Consider the following 20,933-nt stretch of genomic DNA (forward strand, 5'->3'; position numbering starts at 1 on the left):
TCATCATTTTTCTCTGAAAACAAACAGGGTTTAAGACAGGTACACTTGAAAAGGTTCTGAAGCACCCAAGAGGGAGCAGAAAGGAAACATTTTTTGCTGTTTTTCAAAATGAAAATATAATTTCCTCCTTTATGTTAGGTGATGAGGGCCTGTTCTAACCAAATTTCAGACTGTTTAATAAAGACTTAATCTTCACTGGCTCATTCATCTAATTGGTTCTTAGCTGCTTGCTCTCACTCAGGAGTTACCTTGAGTACACAAACACAAAAATGTTTAATAATTCAAAGTGTTTAAGGACGCCTGGGTGACTCAGCGGCTGAGCGTCAGCCTTTGGCTCAGGGTAAGATCTCAGTCCAGGGATCAAGTCCCACAATGGGCTCCCTGCAAGGAGTCGGCTTCTCCTTTTCTCTATGTCTCTACTTCTTTCTCTGTGTCTCTCATGAATAAATAAATCTTAAAAAAATAATTTAAAGTGTTTAGTTTTCCCATTCTGTTAAACAAAAATTACCTTAAATTACTTCATAAAATTGTTATGCCAGTGAAATATTTAAAAGGAGAAATAAAGTGAACTCATGATTCTTACAACTCAAAAAATGTTTAAAATGCACTGGATTACTAGCAACTATATATATATATATATATATATATATATATATATATATATATAAAATATTCTATATAGGACATATATAATATAAAGTATAATATCTTTATAAAATAAAGATATGCAACTTTCTAATTAGGAAAGAAATAATTGTGTTGATTATTGCCTGTGGTGCTTTAAAAAAAACAAAAACAAAAACAAAACAAAACCTCACAATACACATTTTGTCTCTGCCCTCTATTCCATAGTATCCTCCAAACTAAGCCAGTGGGTCAGGGGTGAGGCCTGGATGCGTAGTTTTAAAACAGTTTTATCTCTTCCCTTGAAGAGCTCTCTCTTCAAAAAGTTTGCTTTAAAATAAAAATGCAGACTTGTTTAGACATAGGTGGGTTCAGAAGTAGTCTCAGATTCAAGTAGCAATCACTACGTTTGTTGACAGTCTCTCCTTCCTATATGAAAAGCATTTTTAAACCCACTGATTTTCCACACACAAACTTCACAGTTCATCACAGCTCCCAGAATTCTGTGCTTCCCACACAGAGCCCACTGAAGGATACCAGACAGAAGCATCACCCAAGCCAGGACGCAGAACATCTCTTCTGCTCAAAAAGATAGAAAAATCCCCTGAATCCCTAAGATGGGCTTGCTGCAAAATGCCTAATCACCTAAACAAACAGCTAAAATGTTCATCCTATATAAAGACAATGGCACAAATATTCAAGCAACTAATTAGTGTAGTCAACAATCAATGAAAGCCTGCTATGTATTGTTTTTGGCCCAGAGAAGACAGTAATGAACAAAGCCGACAATTCCAGCCCTCACAGAACCACTGCATTAACCTTTAGAGCTGTGATAGAGCCTGTCTGTCCCGCTTCTATATTTAAAGCATTTAACATGGGATCCTTGGGTGGCGCAGCAGTTTGGCGCCTGCCTTTAGCCCAGGGCGCGATCCTGGAGACCCAGGATCGAATCCCACATCGGGCTCCCGGTGCATGGAGCCTGCTTCTCCCTCTGCCTGTGTCTCTGCCTCTCTCTCTCTCTGTGACTATCATAAATAAATAAAAATTAAAAAAAATTAAAAAAAAATAAAGCATTTAACACTAAGTGAAAGTACATACCTATTTCCTACCTTTCCCCCACTAGACGCTAAGCTTGATGAAAGCAGAAACTGCTCATTTTGTTCACTTTTGCAGCCCCAGTATCAGCAACAGTGCTTGGGGCAGAGTACCCGTTTGATGAACATTTGCTGAATAAGCAAACAATTTGGGTGTAAGTCCTGAAAAGCATACCCTGTTACTTAAGAAAGATATAAGGCAGTGAATGTAGAGGTCTCCACTGATCTCTGTGAACTGTAACAGAAACACAGCTATTGTTCAGCAAGGACCAATCTTGAAATTCCCAAGGCAGTTACTTTTTGTCATTTGCAAGAGATGACAATAACCTAAATTAAGGCAGTACTGCAGGGTGGGAGCGGACAGCATGCACTGCAGCCCCTACATGTGATCAGATTATGGCTATTATGGATATCGATACACTACACATTATTTAAAACAAAACCCAAAAAACGTTAAGAGTAACAACGATCAGTCCCAGAATCCCTATAAACAAAAGACCTCATGGATGAAGGCAGATTAACTGGAACAGAACCCATACAATTCTAGATTAATTTTATTTGTTTAAAGGATTTTATTTACTCATGGAAGACACACACAGAGAGAGAGAGAGAGAGGCAGAGACACAGGCAGAGGGAGAAGCAGGCCCCATGCAGGGAACCTGACATGGGACTTGATCCGGATCTCCAGGATCACGCCCTGGGCTGAAGGCAGCGCTAAACCACTGAGCCACCAGGGCTGCCCTCTCTAGATTAATTTTAACTAGATTGTGAGAAACTTAGGGACATTACCTCAACAACATGGTATACGTGTAATAAATCTAACAAATCAATCAACATTTTAATTTTTCTGCTGAGGAATTAATAAATTATTACTTTCTCTTTCACATATTACCATCCACTGGTATAACACTCTTAATCCAGATACTGTAAAACCTTTAATAATGGGAAATCTCCTAATTGTGATTCTATATTTTAAGATGTTCTCATGCCCAGAAGGCAACTTCCATAGAAAATTATCTACTTATTTATTCGAATATAAAGGATACTTTTTAAAAAAACCAGTGAGAACACATTTCACATGATTTTTTTACATTTTCACAGCAATTACAATACTGATTTCTATTTGTATTTTATGTTGATCTTAACCTCATTATACACTTTAAATGCCTTAGAAGCAGAAACTGTCCCACTCATCCTTTTATTTCCTAGATCATGTGAAATATGCCAGGTAGAAAGCAGGCATTCAACAATATCTTCTGATCTCAATAAAAGATTTCATTTATTCAAAACACATGTATTACGAAATTGCTACACTATTTACTGAGGACACCAATGTGAAAGTTTTAAGACCAATCTTTAGAAAGAGGGCAACCTGGGTGGCTCAGCGGTTTAGTGCCACCTTTGGCCCAGGGCATGATCCTGGACATGGGACTGAGTCCCACATGGGGCTCCCTGCATGGAGCCTGCTTCTTCCTCTGCCTGTGTCTCTACCTCTCTCTCTCTGTTTCAAATAAACAAACAAACAAACAAACAAACAAAATCTAGAAAGAAAGAAAGAAAGAAAGAAAGAAAGAAAGAAAGAAAGAAAAAGAAAGAAATTGATTGATTCCAGTCTCCTGGAGAAAACTGGTGCATTAAGTGCCATAATGGAAGGAAGCTCATGGTACCAGCTGTGCAGCCTAACCAGACAGACAGCATCAAGATCCTGGTACTGAGTTTTAAGGGGATAAGCATAAATAGGGTAGAGTAATGAAGGAGGTTAATGGTGGGAAAAGTTCTAGCCTACCTAAAGGATGGAGATTATATATATATATATTTTTATATGTAAATATACTTATATGTAAATATATTTATATGTAAATATATATTTATATGTAAATGTATATATATATACATGTAAAAGGAGGGGATATTTCAAGTAGCACCTGATTAATGACACTGATGAAGCTGGGGCAAGAAAAGGGTAGAGGATTTCTAGATTTATAATTTGAGCAACTGAGTGTCAGGAGATGATGCTATTAACTGAAACAGAAAATTAGGAACTCAAAGGAAAAACAAGTTTGTAAAGGAGGGTGTGTCATTTATATGACTTATATCATTTCCGTTAAAAGAGAGTCATATGGTAGAAGAAAGGACACAAGAGAGCATGCCCAGGAAAAGATAAAGACATGTAGAAAGGAAAAGACATTTCAATGTTGACTTAAATCATCCTTAGAGGCAGACAGCATTCTCCTATTCCTGAAATGCCTCTATTCTAATTATCAGCAGGGAAGCTGCATGGTGTAGCAGTGTCCATTCTAAGCTTCCTCAAGACTCGTATCTTCTCACCTTTAAAATGAGGATGATCATCTCTCACTTTTGAGAATTAGATGTAACAGTGTTTTTTAAACCCTTATTACAATGCCTAACACTCGCATGAGCTTAATGTCAGTGCTCTTCCATTAAGAAAAAAAAATCATGTTCTGCAGCAAATACTCATTCCTTATTTTATACAGAAAATATTTATTTTCATAGTTAACACCCCCATCTTGTGGCTTTTTAAGGTACTGTTGACAAAGGGTTTAAAGTGATGCTGTATTTTTGCAACTATGTATGTATTTCTGTTACGTCATGAACACTCCTTGTCATGAACACTCCTTGCCAGCCTTTTTATAGAGTCAAAATGCTTGGACCAAGACTATAGTTAGGAAATTCCCTACCCCTAAGAGAGAATGCCTGTAACTCACTAGAGTTGCATTTATAAAGCCATTATCTAACTTAAAAGCAAGAAAACATTCCAAAGAGAACCATACATTTTATATAGGCATGTGAATATTTTAAATCACACACACACACACACACACACACACACACACACACACACACACAGACAAACTTCCCTGAAAAGTGGTAGTACTTTTTGTGGGAATAATCTGGTGTCAACATGCCAATCAAATTCAAATGAAGCAACAATGTTGCTGATCCATGCAGTTAAGAATTACCCTGTATTAAAATACCACAAACCAAGTAGTGATAGTACAGCTTAAAGAAACTCACGAGTGCTACAATTTTGGTTACTCAACTAATGCCAGGTATGTGTCCATGGGCAAGTTGTGTGGTAGGCTGTGTTCCTCCATCTTGGGCCATTTGGGGCACACAACAGAGTAATACCCTGGTTATATAAGCATTCATGAGCCCGTGCCCACAAAGTTTCATATTGTATTTTGATGACTAATCACCTTCTAAGTCTGGCAAGCCTCTGGTTCTAGAGTAAGAATCATTATACTTACTCAATAACCCCTTGGTGTTCTAAAATTCTGTGAGCACCAAATATACTGTGCTAATTAATATGTACATATAAATATTCATGTGTGTATGTGATTGGCACTTGCTAATATAGACACATACTTTGTTTGCAATGCCCATTCTATACAACTAGCAGTGGTTTGGGTTCAGCTGGAAGATCATATTCAAAAGACTCAATAGGCCATACTCAGTACTAGGCTCCATTTGCAGAAGGGTATCAGACAGGAAATAAAGCATATTGGCAGGACAAAAAACAAGTGTGTCATCAGTGGAGTTCCCTACTCCAGGGTGGCTTAGGTATGAGAACTATGTGGGTAGATACAGAAATCACCCTAGCTCATGTAGATGAGCAGCTCTGCCATGGCACCCTGACAACCTTGAATGCTCTGTAATCCTCCCAGAACATGAGATGATGAATGGCTTGTGAGGCCATCTCTCACTCATCATCCTAGAAGACTGTCACAAGCCAATTTCTTACCACCCTCCAGGTTATGATAATGTATGGAAAGTTTTCTGCAGGGCATATTTGCAGACCATAAAACCACTGAACTACAGTGTAGAATTGGCTTGGGTATCCTACAATTCCTATTACTGCCGTGCAGCCCCTTTTATTTTGGAATCATCATTTTCGGTATGTAGGACAAGAACCCAGAGAGTTTGGCTACTCTTCCTTTTATTGCCTATGTACATAATGAAATGCCTGAATCTAAGTAGCTCACTGTATCTTTACTGGCCAAATCAGAGCCTTGGAGCAGCAGAGACTCTCTTCTGCTGGCTTTGAAGGAGCAAGTACCATGAGTTTTACATTTGCAAGGAAAATAATTCTGGCAACAACTACCTGAACTTCGGAGCTTCAAATGAGATCATACCTGTGGTGACACCTTGATTTCAGACTTGTGAGACCCCTTATAGAGGGCCCACCTAAGCAGTGACTGAACTCCTGGACCCATGGAAATGTGAGATGATGGGTGTAGTTTTAGGCTGCTAAGTTCAGGACAATCTGTCACATAGCAAGAGAAAATAAAAACATCCTGTCTAGCACTCAAATCAGTTTGTTGTAACCTTGGTTCATATTTCAGAATTCACTGGCTAAATGGATTAGGCTAAGTGTGGACATTTTTTTTTCCCACACCGACACCTACCTGACTAAAACCCAAGTATCTGACCAATAATTTGATTCCCTATTATAGCACCCTTCCTATTGTGTGCCAAGTATATCCTGAACTACAGCAGTGACTATCCCTCCTTAGATCCTGAATTCAGGCCTTTTAGTTCATCGTCCACAGTTAGTCTTCAAAACTAGTCAGTTTCCAGGGCTATTTCACTGCTCCTCCAATTCCTCTCTTCTCTCAGGATCCAGATCCTTCTAATATTGGATGCATTTACTATAGCATCACCCATCAACCTACCACCACCAACATACACAGAAAAAGCTTTAAACTGAAAGCCATAAATCTTAGAGCAATATAGGAATTAGGATAAATAATAGATATAAAAAAGTTCTGGAGGAAAAAAAAACTTCTGGAGGAATACAAAAAAATATTATACTTCAAAAAACTAAATTATATTATTTCCATTAATTCTGAAAATGGGAATCAAGCTATAGATTTATTTATTTTTTAAGATTTATTTATTTATTCATGATAGAGAGAGAGAGAGAGAGAGAGAGAGAGAGGCAGAGACACAGGCAGAGGGAGAAGCAGGCTCCATGCCGGGAGCCCGACGCGGAACTTGATCCCAGGACTCCAGGATTGCGCCCTGGGCCAAAGGCAGGTGCTAAACTGCTGAGCCACCCAGGGATCCCAAGCTATAGATTTAAAACCAAAATGGACCTTGAGATTATGCTAAATAAATGGATTTGACAAAAAATAATCAGGTTAAGAAAAACCAAGAGGAATTGGATTTCCTTATCTATTATTCAGAGGTAGCTTTGTGAAACTAAAAAGAATTATTGGGTTTTTACAATCTAGTAGTAGTATATACATCAGGGCTCAGCAAACTTTTTCTGTAAAAGGCCAGACAGGTAATAAATATTTCAGATTTTGCGAGTCACAAGGTCTCTGTCACAACTACCCAAATCTGCCACTGTAATTTTAAAGCAGCCACAGATAATAAGAAAATAAATAGGCATGCTTGTGTTCCAATAAAACTTTATTCAGAAAAATAGGGAGCAACTAGATTTGAATCATAGGTGCAGATTGCTAACCCCAGGCCCATGCAGAAATAGGACAATCACTTAAACAAATGAGTAGCTCAGGAACTTACTGCTTAATTTTATCATTTCTAGGTCCAAATCTTGGTCCAGATGGTCCCCTTCTGAAAACAAAATACCAAGTACATATTCATAATGAGAGCATAAAAAAAATACACACATACAATCAAGCTTAGTTCTAAACATGGATCATCTATTATAAGAAATCATATTTTACTGGTATTGCTGGAACTAAATGATATGTAACCACACATCTGTACTTCACTGGTATTCAGTGCTGGTCGGTGCTAGCCACAACTAACCTAATTCTTCTAAATGTTAAAATTTTCAGAGAAAATAGGGTTTATATAATCCTTTGTTTATATATAGGTTGTTCTAATCACTAAACTCTGAAACCATGAGAACTGAAATGCCAGTGACTGTGAATAACTTTATGATCAATTATAGAACACTAAAAGTAAATTCACCTTTGAATTAGGTTATCATAAAATGCTGATTATCAGGAATGAATATAGAGGAAATCCATTCAAAACACTTTTGTTACTCATCTTAAACTTATCAACGAAGCTAAAGGGAAATCCAAGAGTCTACAAAAATACCAACATTTCTCCAATTATTTGTCATGTGTTATATCATTTCAACCAATCCATTTTAAGATTCTGGAAATAAAAACTTTTAGATATTTTGGGTAATTATCATTCCTCTGATGATAGAGAATAGGGTGTAAAGCACAAAAATTTTTTAAACTTAGAATCGGGTACCAGGCTCAGTTGGTAGAGCATACTACTCCTCATCTCAGTGTGCTGTATTTGAGCCCCATGTTCGGTGTAGATCTTACTTTAAAAAAAAAAAAAAAAAAAAAAAGATCTGTACCAGTTAAACACTAACTCCCATTCCTCCTCTGCTTAGCTCCTGTCAACCTCCATTCTACTTTGTGTCTCCATGACTTTGTCTACTCTAGGTACTTCATGTAAGTGGAATGATGTAAAATTTATACTTTTGTGATCAGCTTCTTTCACTTAGCATAATGTTTTTGAGGTTCATTCATGCTGTAGCATGTGTCAGAATTTCCTTCCTTTTTAAGACTAATAAAGGCCAAGTAATATTCTATCGTACAGATATATCACCCTTTGTTTATCCATTCATCTGTTGATTGACCTTTAGCTTGCGCTATCTTTTGGCTATTGTGAATAATGCTGCTATAAACCTGGGTGTTGATTAATTTTTTAAAAATTTGTTTTGTCTCCCTTTCAACACTCAGACAGGGCCACAGTGTGTGGAAGCTGCACTTTCAGCAAGTGTGCCAGTTGGCTGTCAGGCCATCTGAAAGATGCACATTATTTGGGAGCAGATTTCCGGTGGTACACTACTGGTCTGAAGTGTTTCTCACAAGGGTATCCAGCTTACCATGAAGGAATCACTTATTCAACCTTCTGGCCTTCTGTTCAATCCTAAATTCCTTTCTGACAGGCAGCTATTGCTCTAGATCTAAGGCTTTTCACCATAATTGGCACCATGGCAATTAGCTTTGTGACTCTTTGGAAATCGTGTCATATGTAGGAAATTATCTTCCCACTTCATCTGACCTTGCCAAAGTGATACTATTTCCTGTTAATGGATTTGCTTCCTATCTGGCAAGCTCTTTTTGTTCACTGCTTTACAGCTGTCAATTACCTTCTATAAAACGTTTTTATTTGGGAGGGGGAAAGCCTCTACAAAAACATTGCAACATTATAACAAAGGCAGCCAATGTTTCCCCTCAGGCACACCCCTCTACCTCAATCTCCCGGGAAAACTGCAACAATATGTCCTCCTTCCTGACTTTGCAAATAAATCTAGGCCTGTAGGAACACAGCTCTTTCTAATCATAACTGTAAAGGATTGATCAGGTCAATTAACTGGCAAAGTATCAGGGCAATTCAATGGGAAAAGGATAATCTTTTCATCAGATAGTGGTGGAACAACTGGATAGCTGTATGCAACAACAACAACAAAAAAATCACCCTTCACCCTTACTTCAACCATAAATAAAAAATTCATTTGAAATAGATTATAGATCTAAATGTAAAAGCCAAAACTTTAAAACTCCTATAAGAGAACATAGGAGAAAATCTCAGTGAACTTGGGTTTGGCATACATTTCTTAAATAAGCAAAAACAATAAAAGAAAAAAATGTAATACATTGATTTCATCAAAATCAGTTTGATCTTCAAAAGATACTATTATGAAAAAAAGATTAAGTTACAGACTAAGTAAATATCTGTAAGACATATCTGACACAGAACTTGTATTTTGAATACATAAACAACTGAATAAGAAGACACGTTTAGAACTGGGCAAAAGATTTTAACGTACTTTATCAAAGAAGATATGAGGATGGCAAATACACACAAAAAATGATGACCACTGTGATCTGTCATTAGGGAAATGCAAATTAAAACTATAGTGAGGTAACACCACATACCTGTAAGAACAGCTAAAATTAAAACATTGAATGTATATAGTACTTATGAGATTTAGACTAGAACTCTTGTACAATGCTAGTGAGAATATAAAACGTACACCACTTTGGAAAACAGCTGTACAAATATACCAGTCACTCAACTAACTCCTAAGTATTTTCCCAAGAGAACTGAAAGCATAAGCCCACTCAAAAACTTGTACATAAATGTTTATAGCCACTTTATTCATAATAACAAAAACTATAAACACCCTAAATATCTATCAATAAGTGAATGGATGAATGAATTGCAGTACATTCATATAATGGAATACTTCTCAGAAATAAAAAAGGAATCGCTGATACATGTGACAGTATGGATCAATCTCAAAATAATTATGCAAAGCGAATAAAGCCATTAAAAATATAAGGCATACTGTATGATACCATTTGTTTAAAAGATTCTAGAAAATACAAAACAGATCAATGGTTGCCTAGAGATTGGGGGAGTGATAGATTACCAAGGAGTATGAGGAAACTTTTGAGGTGATGGTTATGTTTATCACTTGATTTTGGTGATAATTTCACAGGTGTATAGTACATGTATCAAAATCCACATACTCTCTCTATATTTTATTAGATGTTAATTATACCCCAATAAAGCTGTTAAAACCAAAAACTTACAGAAAAAAGTCTTCTTCTTCATCTGAATCATCTTCCAGAAGATTTCTCTGTCAAAAAAAAAAAAAAAAAAAAGACGAGTCTTCAGATTCAGAAGGCTTACAAACTGTCAAGGAGTAATGAACGGAGTTCTAAATTTCCCTGGTGAAATTTCTTTTCTTTTTTTTTTATTAAGATTTTATTTATTTATCCATGAGAGACATAGAGAGAGGCAGAGACATAGGCAGAAAGAGAAGCAGGCTCCATGTAGCCCAATGTGGGACTTGATCCTGGGACTCCAGGATCACACCCTGGGCCAAAGGCAGACGCTGAACCACTGAGCCACCCAGAAGTCCCCCTAGTGAAATTTCTTAACTCCAAGGTTCCAGAGACAAGAGTGATCAGCTGTGCTTCACTATAAGCTAAAAGAACCACATATGCCAACTTTACAAAGAAAATGCTTATAATAGCAGGATCCCATGACTGACTACAAGGCAGAAAGGTCACCACAGCCAGTAGAGAAATAAGGAACTGTAGGCAATCAGAAAGAAGTTAAGTCCCTTCTCTCTCCTCCTGCTTTCCATCCGGTCTCCTTCTACCGGCAGAACCTAATAAGAAGCTAGGTGGCAAAGAAGAAACGTAGTTGCAGAGCCAGCTCCAGAATGAGAGAGGAGTACAGAAGACAGATTTGGAGCTGGGAGACAGGGTTAATAATTGGAACAGTCTACCTATTACCTTCATAGTTCACAAATGACCCTCTACACATATTAGAACTTCAAAACAAAAACAACTTTATACTTTTATAAGATGTAACTATTTTCCTTATGATGAAGATGATCGCACCCTCTTGCAACAACCACACCTTTTCAGCATACAAGAACTTAGAGTATAACTTGTAGGCAGAATAATAACTCCCCAAGATATCCTTGTCTTAATCCTTGAAACCTGTGAACAGATTTCCTTGTATGCTAAGAGACTCTGCAGATGTGATTAAGTTAAAAATCTTGAGATGGGAAAATCAACAGGGATCATTCATGCGGGCCCAACATAATCACACGAATTCTTAAAAGGAGGCAGAATCACAAGAGTTCTTAAAATAGGGAGGCAGAAATGCCAGAGTAAAAGGGACAGAAAGAGTGAGAATGGTGAGAGAGAATACAGGGAGGGAAAGAACAAAGGGAAGGGGAGGAGTTAGAAGATCTTTGCTGGCTTTAAAGACAGCGGAAGGAGCATGAGCCGAAGACCACAGGCGGCCTCTAGAAGCTAGGAAAGGCAAGGAAACAGATTCTCCCCTAGACCCTCCAGAAGAAACATAGCCTGCTAGAGCCATGATTTTAGCCCAGGAAGACCCACTTTGGACTTCTGGTCCCCAGAAGTATAAAATGGTAAATTCATGTTTTGTGTTTGTGGTAATTTGTTACAACAATAGGAAACAGATACACCACCTATGTGCCTTTTATGAGAAAATTACTCAAGGAATTTCACCAGCCAAAAAAACTCCAATTAAATTCGAAGAAAAATTCTAAGACATTGATACAATTGATGAATCTAATAAAACATTTGGTCAAATCTGAATAAATGATAATGTGATTATGAACTTTATCTTATAGATATTGAAAAAGAAACGGCATAATATAAAGAAAAACTTTAAAAGAGCCCAAAATTCAGCCCCGGTGGCACAGCGGTTTAGCGCCGCCTGCAGCCCAGGGTGTGATCCTGGAGACCCAGGATCGAGTCCCACATCGGGCTTCCTGCATGGAGCCTGCTTCTCCCTCTGCCTGTGTCTCTGCCCCTCACTCTCTCTGTCGTTCATGAATAAATAAAATCTTTAAAAAAAAATTAAATTAAATTAAAAATAAATAAAAGAGCCCAAAATTGTTCCAATAAAACCTAGAGGCAGGAGTGGAAGGATGAAGTGCAGAAGTAAGAGTAAGGGGTGTACCTCACCGGAGAAAGGAACAGGGGCTGCAGGAAGCCGGCTGGAATGACAAAGTAAAGCAATGGAAGGGTTATATACGGTTTTTGGTATACTGATAGAGAACACAGATTTAAACATTACTGTTAAAATATGAAGTTAAGAACAAAAAAGAGAGAGAGAGAAAGGAAGGACATTTTAAAACTACCTAATGATACTGGGGATGGGGAGAGATGATGAAAAACAATCTGCCAAAGTAGTCAGGGAAAAGAGAGAAAACATGAAATATAATGAATTATATCTATGTATAATATATAACATCACAGAGACTGAGACAATGAAAATAGGATTCAATATTCATTTTTTAAAGATTTTATTTATTTATTTATTCATTTATTCATTCATTCATGAGAGAGACAGAGAGAGAGAGAGGCAGAGACATAGGCAGAGGGAGAAGCAGACACTATGCAGGAAGCCTGATGCGGGACTCAATCCCAGGACTCCAAGATCACGCCCTGGGCTGAAGGCAGGCGCTAAACTGCTGAGCCTCCCAGGGATCCCCCTCAATATTCATTTAATAAATACATTTGCACATATTCTATGTGCTAGGCACTGTTCTAGGTAAGCACCAGCTTTGAACAAGACAGAGAAGGTCTGAATTCTCATAGAAAAATATCTGATAGTAACAAATGCTATGCAGAGAACTGAAACAGTGACAGGAGAGAAAGTGACAGGGTGACTAAATGAGATTAGGTTGTCATGGAAAATCACTCTCAAGAAGTGAAACTTAAGCTGAATCCAAATGATAGCAAAGGGCCAACCAATGATCAGGGGAAAAGGCATTAATGGCCAGCAGAGGGACTGGCTAATACAGAAAAAGCCCAGATATGTTTGTTATCATAACAAATGTGATGGTTTGAATGCTCCTATTAAAACTAAAAACTACACATGATTAGAGTCCAAGAATTCCAGCAAATATCTGTTTATAAAAAATTCACCTAAATGAATGTCAAAGTATGAAAAAAAGAGGTGGAAAAAATACATCAGCAAATTCTAACGAAAAGAATGTTAGGGTTAGCAATATTAATACAAAGATGGATTTTGGGACAAAGGCATTAAATAATCAAAAAAAATTTTTAAATAATCAATTTGATGAGAAATTGGTGATGAGGAGCAACTCGTTGGTAGGAGAAATGTGGAGAAAATGGAATCCACATACACTGCTGGTGGGAATGCAAAAATTATGCAGGCACTTTAGAAAACAATCTGGCAATTCTTCTAGAGATTGATCATAACTAACCCAGCAATCCCACTCCTAGGTGTTCGAACAAGAGAAATGGAAACATGTTCAAAACTTGCATTTGAATGTTCATAGCTCTGCTATTTTTTTCTTTAAAGACTTATTTATTTGAGAGAGAATACAAGTGTTGGGGGGCAGTCAGGGGAGAACAGGGCAGAGGGAGAGGAAGAGAGAATCTCAAGCAGGCCCCAAACTCATGTGGAGCCCAATGTGGCACTCAATCTCACAACTCTGGGATCATGACCTGAGCTGAAATCAAGAGTCAGATGCTCACTTGACTAAGCCACCCAGGTGCTCCAGCACTGCTATTTTTTCTTTTAAGATTTATTTATTTTATTTTATTTTATTTTATTTTATTTTATTTTATTTATTTTATTTTATTTTATTATTTTATTTTATTTTATTTATTTTATTTTATTTTATTTTATTTTATTTTTTTAAGATTTATTTATTTTAGAGAGAAAAAGCACTGTGCATGTATGTGGGGAGAGGGAAGGGGCAGAATGAGAGGGAGAAAAAGTCTTTAGCAGATTTCATGCTCAGTGTGGAGGCCGACAGGAAGGCTTGATCTCACGACCGGAGCCAAAACCAAGAGGTGGCTGCCTAACTGTGCCACCCAGGCACCCTAACAGCACTGTTCTTCTTAACAGTCAAATAGCCAAAAAGCCAACAGCCAGAAGTAGTATGAAAAAAATCATTAATATTCCCAAAAAACCCGAATGTCCAACAATGATGAATGGATGTGATATATCCATTTACTGTAATATTATTCAGCAGTAAAAAGGAATGGGATACCAACACATGTTACAACATGGATGAACTTCAAAAACATGATTTAAATCCAAAAAGCCAATTACAGAGACAACAGATTGTAGGATTCCATTTATATAAAATGCCCAGAGTAGACAAATCTATAGACTGGTGGTTGTCTAGAGTTGAGAGGATGAGAAGAATGGAGGACAAATGCTAAAAGATACAGGATTTCTTTTTTACAATGATGAAAATGTTCTAAAGTTGACTGCAGTGATAGTTGCACAATTCTGCAGATATACTAAAAACCACTGAATTGTACACTTTAAAAGTTAATTGTATGGCATGTGAATTACAGCTCAATAAAGCTGTTACTAAAGAAAAGTAGAACTACACTTTAAAGTTTTTAAAAGTAATTCATAAATTATTAGAATCAGTTATCAAATTTCACCATCTAATACACATTCAAAAAGAGGTCTCTATTTAAATAGCCAGTTTTATTCAATTCTGGTTCAATATCCTATTTTTACAATAAATTGTGGTAGTAACCAACCAACAACATAAAAAGAAAGTGCCATAGTTATAGTCTTAGCAGTGGAATTGAGACTATATTTTATAATTTTAAGTATATACATAAAACTTATTTTGAAAAGCTTCCTAGCAATTGTCTATTGGTGGATTCTACCCCTTTAAGTAAAAAACAAACTACAAAGAGAGTTAGAATAAGGAAAAGACAGGGATGCCTGTTTTTAAGTAAAAAACAAACTACAAAGAGAGTTAGAATAAGGAAAAGACAGGGATGCCTCAGTGGCTGAGCCTCTGCTTTTGGCTCAGGTTGTGATCCCAGGGTCCTGGGATCAAGTTCTAGATTGGGCTCTCCACGGGATGCCTGATTCTCCCACTGTCTCTCTTTCTGCCTCTCTCTCTGTGTCTCTCATGAATAAATAAAATCTTAAAAAAAAAAATAATGAAAACACAAATGTTTCCCATATTGTATTAAAAGATACTTTTACATCATAAGATGTTGGAAAGAGTGAATAATGAGATTCAGAGCTTGTACAAAACAGGAATGTGTAAAATAAAGTCAAGCAGACTATGCCCTCCAGTTTTTTAGCACAATGGCAGGTGGTCAATAAATGAATCAGTAAATGAAGAAACAGTAATAAGATAGGAAGTGAGTGAGGGCTTCAGGTTGCTGGATAAAAAAGAAAAACACCAATTCCTTTCCTCAATAACTATTTCTTGAGTACTTATTTTAAAAGTAACCTATCTACCACATTCCTTTCAAATGCTATCTTTTCAAGATTCTGCAAAACTTCTAGATGTACACATATCTGCATAGAATGTTCTGGGATAAATCAGAAATTGAACACTATATAAAAAATACTCTAGACTCTGAGACAATTATAGAACTAAAATTCTTTATCTGAAATTCCAAAAATCTAAAAAGTTCTGAAAATCAAGGTTTCGTAAGTTTGAAGCCAAAACTTATTTGTAGGAAAACCTGACCTGAATTGATGCTAGCTAATTTATTTATATGCTTTACTTATACACTTATAGCAATGAGACATTTCTTTCTTTCTTTTTTTTTTTTTTTTTTTTTTTTTTTAGCGTGGGAGAGATGGGGAGAGGAGGAGGAAAGAGAGAAACTTAAGCAGGCTCTACACCCAATGCAGAGCCTGACTCAGAGCTTGATCTCATAGCCCTGATAATCATGACCTGAGCCGAAACCAAGAGCCCAATGCGGAACCGACTGCGTCACACAGGCCCCCAGTAATCAAACATTTCTCCGAGAAATACTAATATTTTTGGAGGTGCTGCTCCAGATGCAAAAAGGCTATTATATAATATGCACTTAACTATCTTTCTAAAATCTGAAAAACTCTGAGTTCCAGTCATATTCTGTTCCAGAGTTCTGAATAAGAGGCTCTGTTCTTGTATAAAATTCACTTTGAAAGACTAGAAAAAGGAATAAAAACTTATTTGAATCTGTTTGAGAAATTAAGATTCTAAACTCACCCTTTCACTTTTCACAGAACCAGTGACATCATCATCATTTAGGTGGCGCTTGAACTTGGGAGGCATACTTTTTACTCAAGAAGTACTCTTCTGTTTCCCAGCAGAATAAGTATTCGCCACCTTGAAGAGAAAATAAATTCCATCTGATTCGAGATTTTGGGGGCACAAGATAAATTATTTAAATAGTGTTCAAGGCCTTGTACAATGGAGCCTCCTTCACTTCTCTGACTTCAAACTACCCGCCTTCCCCCTTTGCTTCATTCCATGTGATCCTGTCCTCCATGCCAGGCCTCAATACATTAAAAAATAGTTAAAACTATGAGAAAAATAGGTGTAACTTTTAAAAGAGAACATGTAGGGGAAACTAGTGAAAAGTTTTTACAAAATTCAAGAGCGGATTGCTTAAGAGAGGGGAGAAATTAGGAGAAAATGAGACATTAAATGCTTTAAAATTTTAACCTGGAATTAACAGACAGCAGAACACGCCTGTCTTTTCACATTTTTTAGTTAGTCGATTAAACAATTATTCAGTTTCTTCATCTGTAAAATAGTGATTTCTAGGTATCCATGTGAAGTTTGGATGGTCAAATCAGGTAATAGCATAAAAATAGTGTAAGTTATAACATCCTATACTAAAGCACAGCACCAGACTCCAAGAAAAGGATAAAGTAAGTAGTGGGTTAAACAGAGACAGGCTTTTTAGTTTTATTTTTTTGCTACAGAAAGTCTCAGCTTGTTATATGCTAATATGCATTGTGATTTTCCAGGAAAATGCTTGACTATGCAGTTTATTCAAATTTTCTTGAGAAAAAGCTGACATGCAAATTTAGTTTTCAGTATCTTGGAGTAGAAGATAGATGAAAAATGCGAATAGCTAGGGTACTGAATCTTTTACTATGTGGTAGGCGCTGTGCTCAGGGATTTACATGTATTTTCTTTTAGTTTTTATGACACTCCTTTAAAGTAGGCACTAAGAAACTAAGAGAGAACTAAGCCCTAATAAAGATAAGTAACACTACTGATTGAAACAGCAGAAACACAGGCTCAAATTAATCAATGGCTATGCACAATCAGTTTTAATATTTATTCAACTAATTGCCTTTCAGGTTCTGTTCTAGAAAGACTACTTCCCTATTACAAACCAGGAGCCCTCTTTTCCTTTTCATGAGAAGAAACAACTCTTTAAGATCTTTAAGTATAATTAGACCTCAGTTTGCTGGCTAATATTATATACTAGCCCAGAGTCTAGTCTCATAAACCAAATAAAAATAATTATTTTAAGTTGGTTTCCTATTGAAACAAATTGACACAGTCTTCTTTGATAAGAAATGCTTCTAAACAAAAAACTTAACCACTTGTAACAAAAGTCAAATCTTGCTACCTAAGTAACAGCTCTAGAGTTCTTTATTCCACAATATTTCTGTCAGGTACATCTGGCCCATTTTATTTCCTACACTTTGATTTCAGAATAATTCATTCACACAGAAATGTAACAGAATGCAGGAAAAAAACAGATGACAATGGAAACAACAGAAAAATCTGCGTTTTTCTTTTAATTATACCCACATTATTATTTTAAACCCAACAAACGGGCTGCTTTCATAACTAAGGCAAAAAAATTGCAGACTTACTTTATGAAATACACAGTAAAGCTACAAGTTTAATGATGAGGAAACCCCAGTCAGGTCCTATAATGCAAGGATCATGAAGGCAAGAAACCAGCGTCTGACAGAAAGTCCATCAGCAAAGCATCAGGCAAGATGAACTATACTTCATGAAGCACAGGGCAACTGATGACTTGTGCCAAACAACTAGTAGAAATAATGTTCAGAAATCAGGAATATATTTCTACCTAAAATTTCTCCTGCAAAAAAATACACATAAATCCGGGGAATTGTGTACAGGTACATAAGCAAGTAAGAGCGCTTCCACGATATACGTCAACACCGACAGCTGAACAGTAATCTACAGCTCGCTGAGAAAATGTCACATCACCAGAGGCTTCTTATGTCATCATCATACTTTTACGATTTCATATAGAAACGCTTTTTGAAGGGGCAGTAAGTTCTCTATTCACTGTCTTTACATGTGATACACTTCTAACCTGTTGTTCAATGAATGTTGGCTTCTTTTCTGCTTTACACAGAAAAGAAAAGCCCCTATGTATTGGTCTCACAAAAAGCTTGAATCTGGGCACAGAGTCCCCTCTCCCCGGCCTCCCTCCACCAACAGTCCCGGTTGGGGCAGGTCCACAGAAACACGTGACCTGGATGGCGCGGCCGCGAGGTCACCCACGACTGTCAAACTCGGATGACTCACACCGCCTTCTGGCCCTTGTAAACGCAGTCCGTGGGCGCTTTCTCCCGCGCCTCCCAGCAAGCAAACCGACCCATCGCCCCCAGCAAGTCGCTCGCTTCACCGCGCACCGCGTCCCCGCCCCCCGCCATCTGTCGCACAGGCCACGTCCCCCGCCATCTGCTCACTGTCCTCCGCGCCCAGAACCCGCTCACGTTCCAGGCTGCCTCCCACTCTTCTCCAGCCCGCCCCAGCCCTGCACCTCCTCTCGCATCCCCCCCGCAGCCGCCCCCATCCGCACACCCCAGTCCCGGTCGTCCTTCCCCACGCCCCGCCCGAAGCCCGCCTTTCCCCAGGCGGGGGGCCCTCCCCGACCCCCCCAGGCCGGCCCCGCAGCCAGGCGGACGTTGGGAGGCGGCGGAACAGGGGCGTCGTCTCCGTTTCCTTCCTCCTCACATCGGCCCCTCCCGCCGCGGCGGCGGGCGCCGGTACCTGAGCCTCCCGGGGAGGTCCGGGCCGCTCCGCCGGGCCGGCAGCGCTGCGAGGGCGGGGGAAGGAGTGGGAAGCGCAGGAAGAAGGCGGGGAGGGGGACACAGTGGGCGCGGACCCGGCGTCTGCCGCTCCGCCGCCGCAGCGCCCCCGCTCATCGAGCGGATCGGCGCTCCGCGGCCTGGCGCCAGGCGGAGGGGGCGGGCCCAGGCTGCGGAGATGGTCGAGGGAGTCGAGCGAGCCGGGCGAGCCGGGCGAGCCGAGCTCGGAGGGCGGGAGCGGGGAGCGTCCGGAGGCGGCGGAGGGGGCTCGGAGAAGTCACTCAGGAGTCACTCAGGGTGGCGCGCCGGGGCCCAGCGCCGGGTTGGGGCTGACGAGGCGTTTAGAAGATGATGCTTTGTGCGCAGCCCGTCCCCCTGGGCTAAGGAAGCCGAGGAGAAAACAAGGGCAAGGAGGATGGATCGCAGTCCCAGGACGGCTACGGATCGGATCGTCTGGGGCCTTTTCAGAAGAAAGATGTGTGACCCCTTGTCTACCGATGCAGGTAGACTAGACTAGCAGGCAGACACTGCGGGTTGCCAGTCCCGTCCTCGTTCTAGACGTTTGGAATCTGGTCCAGAAGGAGATTTACCTGAGGATGCACAGCTAGTTTGGACAGATTTGGGACGAGGAGTGTTTTCCCTTACACCCTTTACTTCTTAACCTAAAATAACTAGGTCCAGACAGAGCCTTCAGGATCCGGATGGGAAGTCACCCTTGTACGGCCACTCCAGGGTTCTTTCACCCCCTCCTCCCCTTAGGCTCGGAGATTTAAATATGATACTCAAGTAGCTGCGCACAGTGATCCAAGACAACTCCAGATTTGTTTTTACTTTCTCTCGTTTCACTTGTCCATTCCTCCCACACACGTCCCAGGCGGATTGTTTTACTCATTTTTCTCATCATTTGTATTACGCATCTTTATCACTTAATACCTATAGGTCCCTTGTCGGTCGTGTTTTAGTACATTTTTAAGTTGAAACACTGTAACTAGTAGGCAAATGCCTTGCTAGGAGGACAAGGACTCTCCACTCAATTACCTGAAGTTGAATCACCTATAAAGCTTTAAAATTGATGATAACGAGGGGATCCCTGGGTGGCTCGGCGGTCTAGCGCCTGCCTTTGGCCCAGGGTGTGATCCTGGAGACCCAGGATCGAGTCCCACGTTGGGCTCCCTGCATGGAGCCTGCTTCTCCCTCTGCCTGTGTCTCTGCCTCTCTCTCTCTCTCTCTCTCTCTCTCTGTGACTATCATAAATAAATAAATAAATCTTTAAAAAAATAATTTGTACCTTTAAAAAAATGACGATAACGAGACACTAACTTGAGATTCTGATTCAATTGGCTAGTCATGCTGAGTAACAGTGAAGTGAATTTAAATGAAAATTTAAAAAGATCTTTAAACTTTCTATCATTCCTCCTGTTTTGGGCTAACATCATGCTCAAGAGTTACCTAGCACTTCCAATTCCTGAGCCTTATGCAGGGTTTAGCTGTGTAAGTCAGGTTGCTTCATGGCCTGCTTAGGATTCTTGTTTCTCAAGTCTGCTAAAGTAACTCACTGATTCATCTAGTTCTCAGGTTTCAGTATTTTGTTGCTATTGTCTCTGTTCCCGTAAGGCAGAAAAAAAAAATACAAATCAATAAAAAGCATGTGAACAACTGTTCAACATCCAAGTGTAAAGTGTAAATCAAAATACCATTTTTCATCTATCAGTGACCAGGAAGGAAGGAGTTAAGCAGTAGATCTGCAATCCATTATCTCCCTTAGAGAGGAATAGTCCAAAGCAAGCAAGCATGTGATTCTTAGAAATA

At 39.0% G+C, this 20,933-nt stretch overlaps 1 protein-coding gene across 3 annotated transcripts in view; it reads right to left on the reverse strand.

Moving 5' to 3' along the window:
• The window catches only part of VAMP4 (vesicle associated membrane protein 4), a 30,640-nt gene extending 11,185 nt beyond the window's left edge, over nt 1-19,455 (reverse strand). The window contains exons 1-4 of one of the 3 annotated variants that reach the window (XM_026003287.2): nt 19,087-19,455; nt 16,300-16,419; nt 10,340-10,386; nt 7,269-7,319 (exon numbers count right to left, since the gene is read on the reverse strand). In XM_026003287.2, the coding sequence (XP_025859072.1) occupies nt 7,269-7,319; nt 10,340-10,386; nt 16,300-16,365 (164 nt within the window). In that variant the 5' untranslated portion in view covers nt 16,366-16,419; nt 19,087-19,455. Of the gene's footprint in view, nt 1-7,268; nt 7,320-10,339; nt 10,387-16,299; nt 16,420-17,930; nt 18,158-18,565; nt 18,921-19,086 lie in introns of those variants that run through there. The other 2 variants (XM_026003288.2, XM_026003289.2) reach the window with 2 other exon arrangements.
• Between the last annotated feature and the right edge of the window lie 1,478 nt (nt 19,456-20,933).

The sequence above is a fragment of the Vulpes vulpes genome, chromosome 13, assembly GCF_048418805.1.
Source record: "Vulpes vulpes isolate BD-2025 chromosome 13, VulVul3, whole genome shotgun sequence".
NCBI classification, from domain to species: domain Eukaryota; kingdom Metazoa; phylum Chordata; class Mammalia; order Carnivora; family Canidae; genus Vulpes; species Vulpes vulpes.